This window comes from Anoplophora glabripennis, unplaced genomic scaffold (assembly GCF_000390285.2).
Source record: "Anoplophora glabripennis isolate ALB-LARVAE unplaced genomic scaffold, Agla_2.0 scaffold195, whole genome shotgun sequence".
Taxonomy (NCBI): domain Eukaryota; kingdom Metazoa; phylum Arthropoda; class Insecta; order Coleoptera; family Cerambycidae; genus Anoplophora; species Anoplophora glabripennis.
Window position 1 is genome coordinate 198,977 of NW_019416334.1, and position 22,567 is coordinate 221,543.

Genomic DNA, 22,567 nt, shown 5'->3' on the forward strand with positions numbered 1-22,567 from the left:
AAGTATAGGGTTATTTAGATAGGTACATAACATTCTGTCTTTCTCTCCCATATTTTTGTTGCTCTCATATTTAGATAAAAATTGTATGAGTCAAAGTGTGGTAAATTTTCTAGCGGTTTTAAAACTGTACTTAGAAAAACAATCGACTATTACATTTCGAATATATTTATTAAATCTGAGATTTCTTTAAATAGAACACAATGATACACTGTAACAAAATCGGTCTTAGTGAAAGCTGAGTTGAATGAAAATATTGAGTACATTTTCACTCAATATTGGTAATTTTGATCATTTTATACATTTTTGATAATATTTGACCAAAATCTGATAGTTCACTCATAAAATTTTAGTTGTACCTACTCATACCAATAGAGCAAAATTTCACTTAATCGGGTGGACAGAAATTTATACATTATTGAGTGAAACTGAGAGAAAATAGGTCCAATTATTCTTACAGTGTATAAGGGTTGATATATTTATTTCTAACAATTAGGAAAATATGGCTTGTATCTTCTATATGCAACATGCATTTCTAATCACTCTGCTTTGAAAGCACAAGAAAATTTTGTCCATATAATCTCTAAACACAAAAGTGAAAAGGATAAATAAAAAGAGTCAAATTTTATGTGAATAACCTTGTACAAAAAGTATACGTAGAGTATACTATAAAGTATACGTTTTATCACAGCTATTTTAATTTAGCGCATTTCAGTTATTGCTTTTATTATTGTTTATTATACACTGTAAAAGAAAAATTCACTGAAATTCGCTCAAATTTACTCAATAATGTATCAATTTCTGCCCACACCCAATTGGAGTGAAATTTTCACTCTATTTGTATGAGTAGGTACAACTGAGTGAAACTATTGCATCGGAAATAAGTGAGTTTTACTCCCATCCGAGTTACTGCTAACTATCAATTGACTTTTTGACTCTATTATGAGTATATAAAACTAATTTAGAGTTGACTTTTTCTCTAATATGATTTATATTGAACTATTATTGAGTAATTTTCTACTCAGACTTGTTTTTTAATTAACTAAATATTGAGTGCAAAAATAAATCACTTATAAATTAGGATATAGTGTCGAAATTGTTCTGCAAATGATGAACTTTCAAATTAGGAGAGATATTGTAAAAATAATGTATCAAATCTATATTTTTTATAGTACATATTAACCCTTGAAGTTAAGAGATGAAAATCGGTATTTTGTAATAACTTTTTTTATAATTTATTAAATTCGTATAATTTTTTGTTAAAAGACATGTTATTTCAAATTAGGTCTACTAATGTGTATAATTTACTTAATAAATGCTTCCATATTATTAACGTTTGGAGTGGTTTTGCACCACTTTATATTTTCTTGAAATTTTAATTTAAATATCATTGTCATAAACTACTAAACAGTCATGGTGGTTTGAACACAGATTTGTTTTAGAGACAATAATTTAGGTCTCGATTGGTTCACTGATCGGATAAATAAATTGCTATAGCCTATATTGTGTATTGTGTTTAATTATTGTAATTAAATCACTGCATTGAAATACAGTTTTCACTAGAATAACCAGATAAACCGATACTTGTCCAACTCCAAAGCACACCTTACGCCATACTGCCATCCACCACGCCACGGTCACTAAATAACCTAATGGGACGATGGGAACAGACAAAGACAATGCATCTCTATATGAAAAAGGGTAGGATCGCTCAGTAATGAGGACATTTACTCTGATTTAGGTACAAGTGCACCAAATACGAGTGTACGTGAAGAATTTATTTAAGGATCACCTATATTTGAGTGAAAGTACTGAGTTTTAGTTTAAATATAATCACAAATGAGTAAAATGATCAAAATGTCCAATATTGAGTGAAAATGTACTCAATAATTTCACTCAATTCATTCACTCCGAACTTTTATTGCTTTCACTCACACCGATTTTTTTACAGTGTAAATGCAACGGTTTGTCATTGTTCATTGCAAACGAATCATGATTATTGATGACGCTGAGATTTAGGGATTTTTAGTTGACAGTGCCAATTGTACGAAGTTAGTTGCCTAAACTCAGTGGTCACGTGGCTTGTAATCATTTATAAAGGCTCTATAATTTTAAATATCGTTTAATGAGAAAATGAAAATAATAAAGCTTGCGAATTTTCAGTATATCACGTTGGCTACCAAGGGAATATTTGAATTTCAACCTCAGAGACCAAGAATACATTTTTAAATGAATGTAACTAAAATTGAAGTTTTTATTGATATGTATATGTATAAAATATTAATATGGGGTTCCTTTGATCCGGCTCACATATGTGACACTGGTCTATAATGGAAACAATTGCTAAATGGACCAGTGGCTCATATATGAGACCTAAAAAAGTGTAACAATTTTGAGTGAAGTATTTGTTTTCAGCACTTTTAGAGGTAAACAAAGTAAAAAAAACTAAACAATATATATATATAAATCCAGTGGTTGGTTGTATAGGGTGACACTTAAGTTGGAAGAACAAGAAAAAAACACCAAAATTTCAAGGAAGGGTTTTAATAACAGTAAAAACAAAACAGACAAACAAAATAACGACAAAACGGGCTCGAACAACTTTATTAATTAATTTATTGAAACGCGACAGAGTACCGAGATTCAGGGAATGCGCGATCCATAGCAAAATTTGGAATGACTTTATCCATTATTAAATTAACCCGAGACTCTAAAACTAAGTAGACTGCTCAATGTGAAACCCAAGGAAGAACTCCCCGTTTTTTCGGAGATCTCTCCTGAATTCGACACCTCGCTTCGACACGCCCATTTCTTTGGTCCAGACGTTTATATTCTTATCTTACTGGCGGGAACCCTGAATATCGGAACGCTTTGGCATAACTATGCCATGTTAATAGTTAACTAATGGACTGAATTTACATTTATGTAAATAATTCTGTGACTAACTGGACTTATAAGTAACCCTAGCCTTCCTCTAGTGACTCCGTGTAGGAATACGGGACGGATTAGTCAATCTCATTTAATCTATTCTTATAGCTTGGAAAATCCGCCTAAAAACCAGCTATTTGATCTATTATTATTTTTCTAACAACTTCTAACAACTTATTCTTGGAATTCCTACGTTCTTTGGAATGCCTTTCGCGCGTTATTAAAAATATCGATTTTTCTCTTTATACTAGATGCTTAACACATGGCCCCGACAGTCTAAGTGAGCTAAATTTGTCCGAAGGATGGCCTTATGGTGATACTACTTGAGAGCCCTTAACTTTCGATAATTAGTGTTGACTGAAATATTTAACTGTTTGAGTTGGCCCACCCATTCCGGGAACTTACAAATAAATTACCACGCGTCCCGGCTTTTGTTACAAATTATTTCATATATTTAAGTAGAAATAACTAGTTTTTTATGGATGTAAGATTCGAAATTTTGTTGGAGTTTCGTTCCAAATGTATCGATTTAATAAGTTCATAGATCGAGAATGATTTTCAAATAAAATTTGTACCAGAATCATCCAAATATTTAGGATATTCCTTGGAATGGAAGAGAAAGAATTATTATATTCAAATTGAAGAACAGTGTGAAATATCAGGGATTTTGTCACGCCGTGTGTCTTTTTTAAATCAGAATATCATGAAACCTTCCCGAAACATGTTTTTCGATACCGTAAGATTGTTGAGTGAAAAGCTCTCGAGAAAGACCGGACCTAATTACGAAAACAACGAGAACGGAGAATGAATTACTTACGCGCTGCCTGAAACGAAACGTTTTCAGTTTCAGCCCTCCCTTTTCAGGCCGGTGGGACTGAAAACAGTTTTCTAAATTAGCGGATTGACCGCACCACTCGAAACGGTTTGTTTTCATGGAAATTTCGCATCGCGGCCTCTCGTAAACGTTGCATTGAATTGGACGGGATAAAGGGAACGAAGTTAATTTTTCCATCGGGCCACTCGCCGTTTTGTTTTCAGTTTCAGAGTGGCCGGCGACCAATGGCCGGCGCGGTTCATTTCAGTGTTGGGAAGTTGCGTTAATTGTGAGCGGAAGCCAGTTTTTACGAGGGGATGGCAACAATTTGATCCCGATATTTAGTAGAGATTTTAGATCTAGATTTAGATTTAGACACCAAATTGTTCGTACAAACACCCCCTACAAGTTTTATAACAGACATGTTCTCGATAAGTATTAAGGAAAAAGAGAAAAACCCGAAAAGCCAGATCGAATCTTTGAATTTTTATCAATTTTGTTCGATATCTCAACAACTAACAATAATAGGTGCAAAGTTTATATGACCTAAATTGTAGGTCGTCGAAAGAGGAACAAAAAACAATAAAACAACAATTCTGTATCTCGACGGGGAACCGAGTTATAGCAAAAACAAAAATTCACCCCTTTTTCCAAGATGGCGGAAAATGCACATAGGAAATCTTAGTCAGGTTCTTTAAGCACCCCCCACAACATATAAAAAATTTGGCTTTCCCGGTTCACTTTCTTTTCTTCGACTTATTTTTGGACAGAATGACTGGAGTATATGCTTTCCACACAAATCAAGTTCGTAAAAATGAATTATTTCGAGTGCATCAGAAATTCATAAGAATTCGTAAGAATAAGATAATTTTTTACGATTCTAGTTGGGATGGGATTCTAGTTCTAGTCTTTTCTACACTGATTTTTATAAAATTGCGAAGTTTATTTATTTATTAAGGAATATGTTCATACAAATTACCTTCTTATTTTGATCAATACTATCACATTTCCTTATGGTACAATCTTTTTTTGGTACCCTATATTTGAGCTAAAAAATAATTTGAAAAATCCTCATCTTTTAATTGGAGTGTTAGATTTATTCATACTATTTATATTATATGTCGGCCTTAGTCTCTGGCAGTTCTTGATCACTTCTATTCAATCAACTTGTCTAAACATTGCTCTACCCTCGTACATACTCAGACCGCCTTTATCATTTAGGGGAGAACTGTTATACACTGAAAATTCAAAATAAATCCCCAATCGAGAGCACTTCTGGGTAAAGCCTATGTTTGTTATTAAGTATTTACTCGAAGAAATATCCACTGATTAAAATTTTAATGCGCCTTTATCCTTTTTTTAAGGAAAATAAAATCTACTTTAACTTTTATATTGTATAGAGTAACTAAATGCAGATGCATAAAAAATATTGTTGTACATTGTCATGCATACATCTCTGAAAGTAATCCATAAGTATGAAATCGGATTGATTTACCAACAACCTTTGAAAATTTTCTTATTTATAAAGGAATGTAAGAAACATTTTAAGAGATAAACAGTTCTGAAAATGAACAAAGCAGTTTGAAAATTTTCACAGGCTTGAGCATTTACCAAAAAAGAAATTTAGGTATTTAATTATTTACCTGAGCCAGCCAACAGTACAATAACAATTATAGGATACAAATAGTCAGATTTAGTTATTTAAATACATTTTTTTTTAGTTACAGCACTGCATTTTGCTGCATTCAAATGACGATTATTGAAAACTGACCAGAAATTCATGTTATTTAAAGATTTCTACAATTTAAATCAATCAGAAATAGTACAGACTGCACAGTAATCTTTAATACCTCAGGCATAAAGCAAAAAGAAACCTTTTAAATCTTCCATTGCATATAATAATGGCCCACGAATGGAACCTTGAAGTTCTCCAAAAGTTATATTTATTTCTTTTGAAGCAAATAAATCAACTATGTTCAACATTTACGTAAAATACCATACATTTTTATAAAATGATGGAAAATTTGGGGTATAGTGGAACAAAAATTTTTTTCTAGAAATTTTGGGTGCTGCTTTTCCCCCGGGCCCCCATAATTATTATCGAGGATTTCATATTATCATCCAAAGTAGCTTCAAAAATTATAGATCCAGCCAAAAAATTTTCAAAATTTATTGAAAAATACAAAAGTTACAGCAAAAAAACCATTTTTAATTCTCAACTTCAAGAGCTAATAACTCTACAGGGTGAGCCCGGAGGAAAAAATTTTATATGAACTTGCGACTCCTTTTTCTCATTATCTATCCATATCCGAGAGATTGCCCACCATTTCCGGGACACCCTGTATACAAGTTTTTATTATTTTTTACCTTTAGCAGAAAACTTTTTTAGGGACGCTCTTGAAACTCATTAAATTTTATTGCTAGGCGTTTTTATACATGTTCAACTGACTTCGGAAAGACTATACTAGTTTCAAGGACGATTTTTCCCTCATTAAGCATATACGTCTAGTATCCAAACCGTTTTTCGTATATTAGCCGGGAATGCGCCTGGTATACGTAACCACTTGAAATCCAAATACGCAAAAATGATACAGAATCCCTATGGTTACGCCCCCAACTTCGGGGATAGACGTCATAAATTCTGATACCCTTTCCAGGACTCGGCTTGCTATTGTTTGAACGGTTGAACCGAACACGCTGGCGGCATTGTCTTACACAATATGTCAGGATATATAGGCTGCTGCTACAGACATGTTAACTGTTCGGCATTATCGCCAACATACTGATAGAACTTAACGTTTCAATGGTGGCTGACAGTCGTGCAGCGGTGGACCGCATCGAAGGACGCCGTCGGATTGATGGATCCAGGACTAGCGTACAAACGTCCTTAGTCGTAATTCAATCGTGATTGAAGGACCACAATGCATAAACAAGGTTCTGTTAATCAACCCCTCATCCTCGTAAGGGAGGGCGAGACGCAAAGTGCAATAATATCGATGGAAAGCTGGATATCATAAAGTTAGAAGCTATTTATCTTAGTATTATTCAAATAATTGTGAAAACACTGAAATTAACACAATAGGTCTATAATTACAGATGCTGTGTCATTGTTAAACACTGGACAAACTTGAAATTTTCCCAGTTTTTGTACAAATTCGTGCCACAAGAATAAGGTGATACATGATATAGACTAATTAAAAATTATTCTATACAATATTTAATAACTATAGTTTTAATTTTCTACTAGCGAGTGTGTGATTAATATTTAATTATAACTATTTATGTTTTTATCTTCGTTCAATATTAATCAGCAGACAAACTGGCTCACGTCATAGAACATTACACAAGCAATGCTAGATTTATTGTTTAAAAAAAATTAATAAAATCATGTTTAATTTAAAATTGTTGAATCAATAGTGGTTTTATAATAATTACTATTGACGTGGAGCTATGATTCATGTTATAGTCTGTTTAGAAATGAAAGAGAGTAATAAAAGCTTATTATGTATGCAAATCGTAAATAAATGTAGTACTGGTGCTTATATTCAATATTTTTATATTATGTATTATCGGTACAGGATGAGGTGTACTTTTAAAAAAACTTTGTGCGATCGGACTGTACTAAATTGTAGCAGGTAGCTAAAATTTAATCCCCGACAATCCGTCTTTGTCTATGCCGCTTCAATTTCTCGGTCTATTTTTCTTATAAGTAAACAATTTAAAAACAGCATTTCAAAACATGAGGCTACTTTAAGCATCATAACCGGGTTAAGAGGATTTTTAGTAATTCAAATAAAATTATTCAATATTATTATCAAAATATTTATTTAAATTTAATTAATAGACTTTTATTCCACACAAAAATATATGTATTTTGAAAATTCAAATTATGGTGAGTAAATGTAGTGTTGTATAAATGTACAATAAAGAAAATAAAAAAGTAGGTATATTAAAATTCATCCTCTGAATATTCTGATGAATTATCTTCGTCTCCTAGATTGATAACGATAGGTTCCACAGTAACGTCAATTAAATTATCGAGTTCCCACATTTTCTCCTCTTCTTTTTGTACATGATGTATACATCTTTGCCAGTTATCTACAGTTACTCGTTTCAAGGAATTTTTTAACAAAATTTTCACGTCACTTAATTTAAACGTCGTATTATTTCGCGCTACATCTCCTTTTATCTGCGCCCAGACTAATTCGATTGGGTTAAGTTCACAGTAATAAGGTGGTAGTACCGTTATTTGGCGATATGTTGCCATTTCATCGATAACATATTTTTTCTGATCTTTATTAAGATTGACAAGTGTCAAAGTTCCTTTTTCACCATATTTGTTTCAAAAGAAATGTTATTTCCGGATAACCATTGAATTATATCGGCTTTCCTAAAAGCAGTCGTAGACGTCCGCTCGGTTTGCCGTGAATGGTATTATCCGTGACAATTACAGACCCCGGAGGAATAAGATCCAACATCTGTGTAAAATACTCTTCGAAAACATCTGCGTTCATGTCTTCGTGATAGTCACCTGTATTTTTAGATTCAAATAAAAGTAAACCGCCATCTACAAAACCACTGGCACTACCTATATGTGTCACTATTAATCTTCGCCCTTTACCTGAAGGTGCCTTGAACCCTGTTGAAAGTCCATCCAAAAATGCTTGTCGAAAACTTTTTACATTTTTATCTTGCCATACTTTTGTTACAGTATATCCCTCGTTGCCCAAGTTTCGTCTAGATAATAAATATTCCTCCCTTCGTCACGGAATTTTCTAATTGATCTTAAGTAGGATCTTCGCCAACAAGTAATTTCATCTTTAATCGATAAGAACTGACTTCCTGTTCTGCTTTTCCCAGCAAAAATTCAACTCTCGTAAGACGGCCCATAATTTGCTTCTACTGATTTTTGGCAAATCGTTGTCCTCTGAAAGTTCACTTAAAACTTTGTTTAGCGTTGGTATTTCTCTTTTAAAATAAAATGAGTGTACTTTTCTGCGAATGACATTTTTGAAGAAATCATCTATAACGACTTGTGACCTCCCTGTAGATGATTTTGGAGGATTTACAGTATCTTGTTCATTTTTTGTTTCCTTTAAAAGTCTGTCGATTTTCCAATCCCTGTCATTTTTGTTAACATTAGTGTTACCCGATAATTACCTGAAACGAAATATTACCACGCCCATGGCCGGTTCTTATCTCGGGGTTTTATTACTCTCTTTCATTTCCAAACAGACTATAATTTGAATATTTGGACATAGGCATAAATAGTAGTTATATTGTTATATGTATTAGGATTGAAAGTGTTACTTTTTATTGGTTGTATACTGGTTTAATTTTAATAAATAAGAAGTTTTTAAAAAATGCCAAACAAATTTGTCAATATCGATCGCATATGCATTGAAATGTCACGGATTTCGAACAATATCCCTAAAATAAGTGCATGTCAACAATACATAGGTATTTTTTATATAGTACAATATGAATACCTCTACCAAAAAAAAGGGCTAACATAATGCAATCGTACAATTGATTATAGATCTATTTTAGAATTTTATATAGATATCTGTAAAAATTGCGCAGTAAAAATACTTTTCGTAACGTATACGAGATCTGTTTAGAAAATACCCGAACTTTTTGAATTAACGCTAATGGAGATATTTAGTGATATCCGCTTGGCAGCATTGCGGTGCGCATAACATCCTGTGCAACCACATGTTCTTGGATTGTTGATATATCATTTAGTTTTCGTGATATTGTTATTTAAGTGCAAGGAGTTAGTCACGATTTTTGAAATGTGCGATTTGATGGAACAACGATGCAGCGTACATTTTGTGTGAAACTGAGGAAAATTTCCGCGGAAACGTTTCAACTTTTAAAACAAGCTTTTCACAAGCTGAATGGTTTTCACTACAGAGTGACATGGAAAAAAGTGCAACGCATAGCACCACATGATAGAAGACCTCAAAACAATAAAAAGTTGCTATACACTTTTATCTTGGAAAAGATTTTGGAAAATATTGATTTTTTTTATTACTTAAGCGGAGGGGATATACTGACAATTGGTTCATAATATCTTCTACAGGTTGCCAACCAGTAGCGGAGTTAGAGGGTTCACTATGCTTAAATCAAATTAATAAATTAATACGGCCCTGTAAAAATTTTGTAGAGAAATTTTGCAAAATATGATACAAAAATTAGAGGAACTTTTAATAGGAATTTTATTACTTATCGCAAAATGTTAAAATATTAATTTTTACAGGACCGTATTAATTAAAAAATTTGATTTAACCATAGTGAACCCTCTAACTCCGACACTGGTTGGCAACCTGTAGAGAATATTATGTACTAATTGTCGCTACATTCCTTGCACTTAATCGGAAGTAATAAAACAAATCCATATTTCCCAAAATTTCTTTAACACTCTGTATCTCGAAAACAAAAGAAATTTAGACATAACTGTACAGGAACTTTTTATACGTTTTGAGGTCCTCTATCATGTGATGCTATGCATTGCACTTTTTTCGATGTCATAACAAAAAAAAATCGCGTGGATGCTTGTCGGCAGCACCTTGAACAATCCAATGACGATGAAACATTCATTCAAGGGAGACGAAAGATGGGTTTATAGCTACGACAATGAGACAAAAGTTCAACCCTCACAATGGATTGGCAAAGGATCTCCAAGAAAGCACGTCAATCTCGATCTAATGTGATAACCACTGTTTTTTTCGACTTTAATGGAAATGTGCATGTTGCATTCTTGCCCCAAGGTGAAACAGTGAATCGTGAATGAAAAATCCGAAAAAGAGACTAGAGTTGCAATTTATTTATAGTTCATTTTTTCTGTTATTTTCTTTTTATTGCAGATAAATGTTAGTAGCAGCCTTTTTAGATCGTATGATGAGTTGCTTTCATTTATATCTTCCTGTTATGAGACACTTGTACAGTAAAATATGTGTCTCATATGGGTCCTGAGGGACTCTTGACTTATCGCGCGTTTCGTAAGCGGAGATACCATCATCGGCGAATGATTAAAACCGAAGTCAGTTTCGTGGAAAACTCGATCTGTTTTTCAGTTCCAACATAAAGTACAATACCGGAGGGACCCGGGGGGAATATTAGGTGCCCTGTCACGACGCTATCGGCGCTTCTTACAAAGACAACGACGAGGTCGCGACGGCTGTTGGCGAATGTTGCGTCTGACGTCTCATTTCGGCCGGCGTCGATGTCGATTCATTCAAATTAGAGTGTTTTTTCGTATCTCTTTGTGCTCCCGGATAATTGATTTCTTCGAGACGGGGCGCTGTTCGTGTACCTCGAAGAAGTAATTTCGTCGAGGTTTGAAGCAACCCTGATTTTTTTTTTACAGAAAGTGTTGTAAATTCCCTAATATATTGAGAAATTTGAATATAGAAATCTTAAAAAAATACTGTCTCGTTAAAATGTCCACGTCATTGAAATTTAAGAAAATGTGGGTGGGGAGGGAGGAGGGAAATATTATACACAGCACAAAAGGAACTGGTAATTTTTCAGTTAAAATTTGGTGTTACAAGTTAAAATACTTTCATGCCTTTTTACTATTAATATAAAAAATACAATGAAATATAATCGATCTTGTTGAGTTATTCAGAGAAAAATAAGTTTGACCTCCAAACGACCTGCAGAAACAACTCAAAAAAAAATTCTGATGCCAATTTCGGACGTAAAATTTAGTGCTCTATAAATTTCTGGCATAAAAATAGGATATTCCTTTAATATTTCCAAGTTAACCTTGACCTAACCTTGAAACTTAAAGTCAAGGTCAAATCAAGGTTATCAGTATATTAATCTCTTAATATCTGTCCATTTTTATATAAAACAGTTTTTGATAGTACTTTATTTTGAAAAGCTATCGGAGCTATTCGGGTCTTTTTAGTACACTCTGTATATAAGTTAAAATATTTATAATCTTTCCGATCTCAATTGAAGACGAAAGAGTTAGGCAGTATGTACCAGATTCGGTCGCTATGCAGCAACTCGGCATGGAAGCATTTGAATAACTTGTTCCCATATTTATTTAGCCATACCCATATACAGATCTGGTCGAACTAAACGTGGAGGTGATAGAAATATATAGGCCCAGTTGAAGAATACGCGCGGGCAAACGGTACACAAACATAGCCGCACTGGGCGACCGGCCATAAATTTCAGTTGTTTACAAATTGCCTAGCAGTGCAGTGCAGCAATGCGGAATTATTTTATTGTTAATTATGTTTATTTAATAACTTTTCTAACCTAAACTAGCAACCTTTCCTCATCCTTTCCTGGCAAGGATATGTTCATACTTTCCCGTTGGTTCTTGCCGAGCGGTAATATATTTTAATGAAAATGTAAATGTTTTTTGATATGTCATAACCCAAATTTAACATCAATGTAATAAAATAATTAAAATAGTATGTATGACCATATAATAGAAATTTTCTACACATTATATACAAATTATTATTATTTTTTAGGGACGTCTATGAAATTCATTAAATTTTATTGCTAGGCGTTTTTATACATGTTCAACTGACTTCGGAAAGACTTTACAAAAAGGTTATATTTAAGCCTAAGACAATATTTTTGAGGTAACAATATCTCGTTTCTAATTATCGAGTTTAAAATATTTAGGGACCAATTTACTTTAAGTAAAATACAACTACATTATACATAAAAACTGGGGTGGACACAAAGTAATATGCAGTTTGTTGACATTTTAATGAATAAACAAGAAAAATTATATCTAATATGGTTAATTTATGTTAACTTATAGAGGAAAATTCCAGCTAGTGAATTGGAATATTACCGGGAGACTGGAAAGTTACTAGATATTAACGAAATTTTAGATTGTTTGTAACCAATTAGCACTTTGTAAAAATACAACGAAAATAAACAGTTAATTATCAATTTCTATAGATAAATTTCCAGAAAAAACATACTTTTTTTAAGTAAATGAAATGAAAAATTTACAGAATATGGAAATTTTGCTTAATTCTTATACCATCGAAATTATTAGTAACATAAATTTGAAATAGAATTTCGCTTTAAAAACGAAGTAATTGAGGGATACTGAGTCTGCTCGTAACAAAATAACTTTCTGATTTGTTCAGTCATTGTTAATACAGTTTGTATAACAAATGTTTGTATATAGTTTGTATAACAAATCTTATACTAAAAAATTGTTTGGTGTTGCACTTTTTTAGAATTTCTAAACGTTTGTTTACAATAAGCTCCTATTCCTACGTACTCTCAATTTTTTGAACAGCCAGAAAGTTTCCGTGCTTGTGCGGCTAACCACAATTTATTCTGTTATTAAAAGTTGAGTCGTAAGTATTCTTTAATAAGTGATTTTTATGAGTTTCAAACTTGCCGGGCTTCGACTGATACTTCAATATTTTTCACGAATTGCTTCTGTAGACGATGAGGGCCATCATAGGGCTTCTTGGTTTTTTAATAACAGATTTAATTTCATTGTCCCAGTGGGTATATTCAATTAAAACCAATTACTTACGTAAAACGAATGAGAATAAATGAGAGAATAAAATGAGAATAAAGGCCAAGCAATACAGACTGACAATCTGAGTAAAATACAACATACAGAGGATAAGAAAATATCTAATATTTATCTGATCTAATTGAAAACTGTATAATAATGAGGTAATATATAAAGAATTCCGTTGTATAATTAATTTGACATTAATACTTCTTTAAATAACCTTGTATTTTACTTTCCCCTCACAGAGCCTAGGCCAAGAACAACAGGAGCAAGTTAAAGATTTCTAAGGCTAAACATTGTACGGCTGGTACCTACTGCGAACTAAAAATCCCTAAATCCTAGCTTGGCCAATATTTATGATTCGTTTAAAATGAACAATGACAAACGGTTACGTCTCCGCTCGAGATAATGCGATCGCTGATTGAAATGTAAAATAAAATGAAAATGTTCTTTCTTAAACTGCAAATTAGTAAATATTTCGTACATTTAATCTGTCTTCTTCGAAACGAATGGATTAGTTAAAGTATGTGTGATTCTTTGAGATCAATATTTATTTTGCTGTTTGAATTCTTTCAAAATTATTAAAGAAGCTCAGACGAGAACAAAATAATATTTTTCGACCAAGATGTGTATTTCAGAATATTTTATTTTGATTAACGTCTTCCGCGTCGCATTACCACGCTGTATAAAATCAATTTTTCGAGGAACTGGTTGTTATAATGTACGATGAACAGTTAAAGTCGTCCAATATTTGCTCAAGTTTAGTAAATATTAGAAGCCGGGGAATTCTTTGCGACTTATTAACGATAAATTAGAAACGAAAGAGAGCCAACCTTGTTTCATCTGAATAAATGCACTTGTTTGCCGAGAAAGGCTCCAATATTGATCCTGGTTCGGTGTTTGTGCCGTACGGCACCCGACTATTACCACTGTCGTCTTCCCCCGTTGACTAGCTAGATTTTTTCAAATTAGATGGTTAATATTTGTGTTTGTCCAGCGTTTAGTCGTCTGTGGTTTTAAAATAGCACGAAGGAGCTCTGTTTACTGTTAATGTTTGGCGGTTTTTGGATAAGTATTCATAGAAAGAAAAATATGTATATTTTAGTTTTGATAATTCTACCAACTGCCTTTCCTATATATCCTTTATAAAGACAAATGCAAATACTAACAAAATATTGATTACAGTAGTTATATTTATTCACATTTTTTAAATAAAATCTTTCCTTCAAAAGATTTGCGTAGAAATATGGGTTTCTACATTTTCTTAATTTGTATTTGTCTTCATTTGAGTAAAGATACATTTTTGATTTGTGTTAATACGCTTCTAACAACGTTAAACGTCAAACTTGTATGTTTTCAAAGCCTTCTCAGTCAGAAAACTCAAATATTGTTGATATTTTGAAAATTTTACATTTTCCGCAAATCTTCACATAAAATAGTAAGTAAAGTGTAGATTTTGGGATACATTTTTAGTCCTCTTTCCGTTTTTGAAATAAAATACAGGGTGTTCCATATAAAAAAACACAAGTTGTTGTCACATAACAAAAACTAAAAATATTATATTTATTTTTAAGCCATCATATATATCTCAAAAAGAGTGCCTGTTCAAAGGGTAACGAGAAAAGGGCACCAATCGGTTTGCTATTTTTTCGAAAAAAGAGTTTTGGGCGCGTAAGATTTGCTCTATCTATTCGCAGTAACCTTTAAAAACCTACCAATTTGAATCACCCGATACATGTACTGGGTGTTGTTTATATACTTTTTGAAATTAATTTTTTTAGTGTAGTGTGTTTTAGTGTAGTGTGTAGATAATATAAATAACCCCAAAAACTGTTGGAGATATAAAGAGTGACCGCAAAAATCGCTCGGTTTTTCACAATTCGCAGAGAACTAAAGAAAATAGATAAAAATATGTTTTTGGTCTTAAATTACTCGTCGTAAAAAATTAAGATGAGCATAGCTTTTAGTTTTTTGAAAATTTTCAAAAATCACCCTTATTTAGGGGTTGAAAAGACGAAATGAAGAATTGAATATTACCAATAAATATAAAAACTATTAGCATGTGAATTTTTCTATTGAATGATTCTTAATACAAAGAAAGATTTATTCTCATGGAAATAAGCATGTTGAATTAGAAATCATCCCCAAAAACAGAGAATATCAGAAATAATTGTAAAAATTCCAAAAAAAAAATTAAGATAATTCACATGCTAATAGTTTTTATATCAATTGGTAATATTCAAATTCTTCATTTTTGGCATTTTTTCAACACTTAAGACATATTATAAAAATATATTTTTATGTATTTTTTTTAATTCTCTGCGAATTGTGAAAAAACGGGCGAAAATCACAGGTTTTTTCGGGTCACTCTTTGCTTTAAAGCTTATTTAAAGTTTCCCAAGTCTGTACCTATCTCCTATAATCTATATAAGGTGCCAGACAAATTGAGATCAATTTGTAGATATTTTTAAGACTTTCAGAACTATTTAATTTAAAAAAGACAAGTGATTGATACAAAATAAGAGTTGTTGATACATTATGGAGCAAAATTGAGTGAAATTTTCTGAATTTTTTTTACAGTGTTTGGTAACGTTTCGAACTGAAAAACGCATCGTCAATATTACTTTTCTTTCTCAAAGACGTCAATGTTTACTTTTTAACATTTTTATATTCAAAAGCTTTCATAAATTCCCCATTTTTTGCTCAAATTCGTTTTTGCATGTTCCTACATTTCTCCCTGATAAACCCAACTGTCCATAAATTTTAAAACGTAATTCGATTAGTAATTAATTTTTGAAATGTTTTTCTTTTAAAATTTGCTTGGAAAGAAATTATATACGACGACAAAGTGTATTACCAATCCTTAAAATTAATTAATTCGTCTATAAAATATTTTTTTTCTAGTACACTTTTGTTGATATTTATTTGTTTCTATAATAATTTAAGTTTCTGAAATATAATTACTATCAAAAATGGATTTCCATTTGCTATTTAGCAGCATAAAAAAATGTAATTCGAGTACATTAACATTTCATATTTTGCACATTTATAAACACTTTTAAAAACTTTGTTAAAAAAAATAAAAACTGACATCTGTGAAGGAAAATAACATTGACGATGAGATTGAGGGAAAATGAACATCTACAAAGGAGAAGTTATTTCTTGGCAAATCCGAATAATTCCTGTCAAAACACAATTTTATGCCTGCAGTAAACAACGCATGCCATCGTTTTTACTATTATAACTGTATTTATCCTTACTACTGTCATCTCGACAAATTGGCACTTGTTCCTCACTTCAGATGCCGTTTTCCGCCCCCCTAAACCGAAAAATACCGCCGTCTACAGCCAACCGCTGTTATTATCCTCTCGAGAAGTGTCAATTAGATGACCGCTATCCTGTATATGACCCATAAACCGTCCCCTTTATTAAATGGATACTCATATTTATAACTCGACGCCCGCATTCCGCAGTTATTGCGGATTCCACCGCAAGTATCGTTTGCGACGGGTAATGAAGGGCGACGGCGGCGGCGGCGGCCCTTTTATAGCGGCCCTTGTTGCTAAATGTCTCCTCTAACCTCCCCCGAGCCGTTTGGGAAGCCTCGAGGGTATTTGGTCTTTATTAGCTGCGGAAAAGTTAGCCTAGATTTACTCGAGTGCGGATGCAACACGTATTTCATTATAAAGTAAATACACGCTTAAGAATTATTGAGGGAATTAAGTGTAAAAGTCAAAAACCGGGACAACAGGGTCGTTTCTTTGGGTGAAATTCGATGTAAAATATTACATGTAACATAAAAAAGTAACAATATATCGTAGAAAGAAAATATACACTCAAATGCGCAATTCTATACAAAATTTTCCCTTCGTTGCAGCTTCCAAAAGGCCTAGAATCAACGTGGAAGACTGCTCCCTGGAGGAGTCCGACTCCTCCGACCAAGAAGACATCAAAAGAAGCCGCCAGACCTCCCCCTTAATCCAACCACCCGCTCCCCTGGCGCCCACACCATCACCAGAACCCGTGACAAGTCCCGATCCAGACTTAGACGTAGAAGACGACGCCGAAGGGGAAGTTCCTGAGAACCTTTCGGTGAAAAGAGAGAAACAGCCCAGTCCGGATACTTCTCCACTTGCCCAACAAATTCAGAACTTCATGCCATACCACCAGCAGTTCTCACAGTTTCCCACGCAGTACCAGCCGCCGTACACTACCCAGCGGAGTCCCATTGACGTGCTCATGAGGGTGTTTCCGGGCAGGAGACGGTCGGACGTTGAGTCCATATTACAAAGGTAACTGGTCAGATTTGAGACTGTCCAAAAATAAATAGTATTTGTTTATTCCAACATCGTACTTTAGAGACATGTTCCTCAATAGAAATAAATATTATAGGTATTAATAGAACTTGTATAAGTACGTTTAAATTCTTTTTAAAAAGATGTGCCTGCAACCTTGTCATATTATTTTGTAGAATTTTAAAAATACTATTAGGCCAGGGTCGATAATTTTTGAAACCAAAAAAAAATTATATTAGGATGAAACCCATTGGAAAAGAAAGAGAATATAACAGAAATGAAAGGAAAAATAATTTACGGGCGATCTGAGGTCGAGAAGGGGTAGGGGGTAAGTTTTTAATGGTAAAAAACGGTTTCCCTTGATTTCCAGAAAAACTACAAGCTTATGGAAAAAAGTTAAAAGACAAAGTTGTAGGTAATAAAAAGATCTACAAATTTTGTATTTACACTTTTTTCACATAACCTCAAAATTTATGTGAAAAATTCAAATAACCAAGTTTTTGGTTTTTTATTTTTCTTTTACAAAAAAATTTTTTTTCACGAAATTTGGTGAAAACTTACCTATTTATGTCCCAAACACGCTGTAATATTTTTGATTTGAAATATTTATTTTTTCACCTTATTTTTACTTAATATCGAAAAAGCACCCTAATTTTCAATCGAAAATTCTCACGTCAAAATATCTGCTTTTTTAAAAATGTCGGTGGGCTTTTTCTTCGTTGAAATCTCTACTTTCTGATGGTGTAAAAAAATATACATTACTATGGTAAGTTTTCTCAGGAAATGCAAAGAAACGAAAGAAGATTCTACAACTTTCTCAAAATATTGTAGATGTCTTATTAAATATTAACTTTATTAACTTATTTGGTTGTTAATTATAATAGTATATTTCGACTTGTAATTTTTTTGTTTATCAATGTAACATGGAATCTTACGTTTTCGAGTAATTAAAGTGTAAATTTTAATAAATAGCTCAAAATTGTACATAATGATTAGAAAAAAATTTTCGGATTCTAGTTTGTTTCTTTGCATTTCCTGAGAAAACTTACCATAGTAATGTATATATTTTTTTACACCATCAGGAAGTAGAGATTTCAACGAAGAAAAAGCCCACCGACGTTTTTAAAAAAGCAGATATTTTGACGTGAGAATTTTGGATTGAAAATTAGGGTGCTTTTTCGATATTAAGTAAAAATAAGGTGAAAAAATAAATATTTCAAATAAAAAAAATTACAGCGTGTGTGGGACATAAATAGGTAAGTTTTCACCAAATTTCATGAAAAAAAAATTTGTTTGTAAAAGATAAAATAAAAAAACTAAAAACTTGGTTATTTGAATTTTTCACATAAATTTTGAGGTTATGTGAAAAAAGTGTAAATACAAAAGTTGTAGATCTTTTTATTACCTACAACTTTGCCATTTAACTTTCTTTCATAAGACTTGTAGTTTTTCCGGAAATCAAGATAAACCGTTTTTTACCCTTCCCCTTCCCGACCTCTGATCGCCCGTAAATTATTTTTCTTTTCATTTCTGTTATATTCTCTTCCTTTCCCAATGGGTTTCATACTACTACAATTTTTTTTTCACTCTTTACCATTTTTGAAGGCTTAAGCACTGGTCTATATACCACACACGTCAGGATTCCCCAAACACATACTATAAAATGAAAATCCTATCTGACCACATTATATAACAAAACAAATATCATCTAATAGCTTCGAGTACAGTACACTAATATTGTATAATTGTTGATTGTAATGTTGAAAAAATATGGTGGTCTTAAAATATGTTTTTATTCCTTCTTTGAAAAATACAGGGTATCCCATAGTTAGCCAGCAACCTTCATAACTAGATTCTAAATTCAAAAATAATAGAAATATGCATAGGCTCTAAAATAGTTCTACTCTGAGGAAGCTTTTTTATTCAGTATCTGCGAAATTTATACAAACAAGTAAATTAAATTATAAAGACTGTTTTATTCTCAACAAAATGGGATAATTCTAAAATTATAACTACTCCTACTTATTAGTGTTTTCCGAGTTTGATAGAAAAATTTAAACATTTTACTAATGTTTTAATACAGATTTCTTGTTGAACTTCTATAGACATACCGTTTTCGAGTAAAATGTCTTAATCTTAACATTTCGCCTACCCCACAAAAATGTAATAATGACCAAATCGTTTATTCAATTAGCAACAAACCTCATTGGCGATTTTACGTTCAAATATAAGAAAAAGTTTCAATAAATACAGATCCGAAGTTTTTTTTGCTCAAGGAGAACCTACAGCTTCTTCAGGAAGCATGTTTGGACATCTGCTTGATAGAATATTTTTCTTATTTATTTTTGAAGATAGAATTGACAGGCTAATTGGACACTCCATTTACTGACTCTTAGATTTTCAAAGGGATAATAGAACTTTAAATATCGATTTTACTCGAAAACGGTACGTCTTGGCGAAATTTATTTATTTACTTAAGCCTGTATGTCCAAACAATTGTCTAATCACAGGACATGAATAGTCAATAATTAAAATATAAAACATAGTTAAAATATATAAAAATTAAAATTCAGGAATATAAAAGTAAAAAAAAAAGAAATTGTACAATAATGACTAATAAGATCAGAATATATCGAATCTGAACTAAGCAAAAGGGAAAACTAGGTACATTTTGATAGTGTGAATTTAATAAAAAAGGTTATTCCAAGGTTTATAAATTGTGGAACTACAATAAGTATAAGGGCGTATAATTAAACTTTATACAACTCAGTATATAACAGAGTTGCATTTATTGGTGTATAAATACAGATTATCACTAATGCAACCTAGGTTGATTTTATTTAAGCTCCAAGCCATCAGCATTATAAGGTACTGCATGCGAGATAAGATATGATGTCATTTATAGAAATATTAATTAGTAAGGGTCCAAGTACAGCGCCCTGAGGAACTCCTGAGGTTGCTAGAACCAGAACAAAAGCTACAACTCTCCACCGACAAGCGTCTGTTAAATACGATTTTTTTTTAATGATCGATGAAAAACAAAGGAAAATAATAAATTTTGCATCAATATGCTATGGTTTAGTTTATCAAAAGCCTTAGAGCAATCTGCATAAATGATAACACCTGACTGTCGGTCTCAAATTTATTCACGTGATCTCATTGATGAACATCCAGACATAAACCCATGTTGATCAATGGAAATTTGCTATTTAATATGACTAAATAAAATATCATGAAGAACAATTTCAAATATTTTGTTGGAATTATTTTATAGCAATAATCCTATAAAAATTATCAATAACTTACCTACTTTTTTAATACAATGATAATCCTAGATTTTTTCCAGGTATTAGGAAATACTGCAAATGAAAGAGACAAATTACACAAGCAATGGATATTTAATTTTTTCTTTTGACATTGTGACAGGAACTCAGTAATAATTAATAAATAATAATATATTCACATTTAACAAAGTCAAACATAGGGACATTTTTCGTAAAAATTATAACATTTTCCTAATAAAATTTTAGAATTTCCTGACAATCTTGTTGAGCACAAAGTAGCTCTTTCAAATGTAAAGATATTAAATAAAAATCAAAAAACTGTACCTTTTTTCTTATTATTTTTAAACGTAGAATCTATTTCGCCACGGTAGCGCAGTCGGTCGAGAGTGCGGTGGCAAGCATTTCTCGGCTAGGCTTCCTACTCTGGTCCGGGTTCGATCCCCGGTGTCGGCACTGGCAATGTCGATGGATAATGGGTGTTTGTCCACGTTTTTTCAAGTGTAGCCCTCTTCCGCACAAGCCTTTGGCTTTTGGATTTGGGGGTTGTCTCATTTCTGTGGTGTGTTTTATGTTTATGTTTTATGTTTATTTATGTAATAATTATACATGCATATAATTTGTCAGGCTAATTATAGGAAACTCCCTATAAATACCTAAATGTTTTTATTAAACTAGTTTAAAAAATCGACAACTGTCCCAGTCTTATTACTTATTATAAACGACTAATTTTTATCACAGCAGACAAACTGAGTAAGATTTTTGTCCCCAGATGCAAGGGAGACGTCTTGCAGGCCATGGAGTTGATGGTAAGCGGCGGCAACCACGAAGAGGTCTCCGCCCCCTCTGCCTTCTCCCCTCTAGGTCCCCCACCAAACTTCCACCGCTACAGCCCCTCCAGGAGGTTCCTTTCGGCGCCATACGCGGGCACCGGATACCTTCCTACGGTCATCCGACCGCCTCCAGAGTACCTAAGTCTAGTAGGCCAGATGCACGACCTCTACAAGGCGGAGAACGCGACGTCGGCGTCGTCGCCGGGGTCCAATACGGGCTCCGACAAGACCAGCTACTCCGAATAGCCTCGGAAGGCGTTTGGAGAGGAGTGGCAGGGGTGCAGTTATCACTAGAGGGCCGAGGTAGGATCCTTGGGGTATTCTTTGTGGCGTAAAGCTGAAATCATTAATCGAACGCAGGAGGTTTGCGGTGCTGCAGGTTTTGGTCTTTCAATAAGTAAGAGATTGCGAATTATCTGTCCATGATCGGATGAGACTACTTATGTACAGGATCATTTATAATATCTGTAGAGTTTTCCCTGTTGAATAAAGTAGTTGCATTTGTATTTACATATTCCTTAAATTTACAGTAATATAAGGTTTGATGGGTCTACCCCCAATAGTTTGGAAGACAGTCCAAAAGAATGTGTTAGATAGAAAGAAAAAGTTTTTGCTTTTGATGAGTTAAATGCGCGGATAAAGTTGTGGTAATTATTTCTAAAACACTGTATGTTGCTGTAATCTTGAGGAACAATTTTAACACAACTGTAAAAAAATACAAGATTTAGTAACTTGTATTTTTTTCACAAATCACAAATTTGAGTACGCTATCTAGAACATTTACATTCCCAATTTTTTAACTTAAAAAGTTATTAATTGAGAAATATCTACAGACAAAACATAATAATAAATGATCCTATACCTACCACTAATAATAAAACCGTTGATCTCATATACTA

At 32.7% G+C, this 22,567-nt stretch overlaps 1 protein-coding gene across 1 annotated transcript in view; it reads left to right on the forward strand.

The window, feature by feature from the left end:
• The window catches only part of LOC108904735 (doublesex- and mab-3-related transcription factor A2-like), a 42,277-nt gene extending 20,363 nt beyond the window's left edge, over window positions 1-21,914 (forward strand). Inside the window, exons 3-4 of the mRNA XM_018707392.1 lie at window positions 17,137-17,551; window positions 21,608-21,914. Of these exons, the coding sequence (XP_018562908.1) occupies window positions 17,137-17,551; window positions 21,608-21,914 (722 nt within the window). The remainder of the gene's footprint in view (window positions 1-17,136; window positions 17,552-21,607) is intronic.
• Window positions 21,915-22,567: the final 653 nt, after the last annotated feature.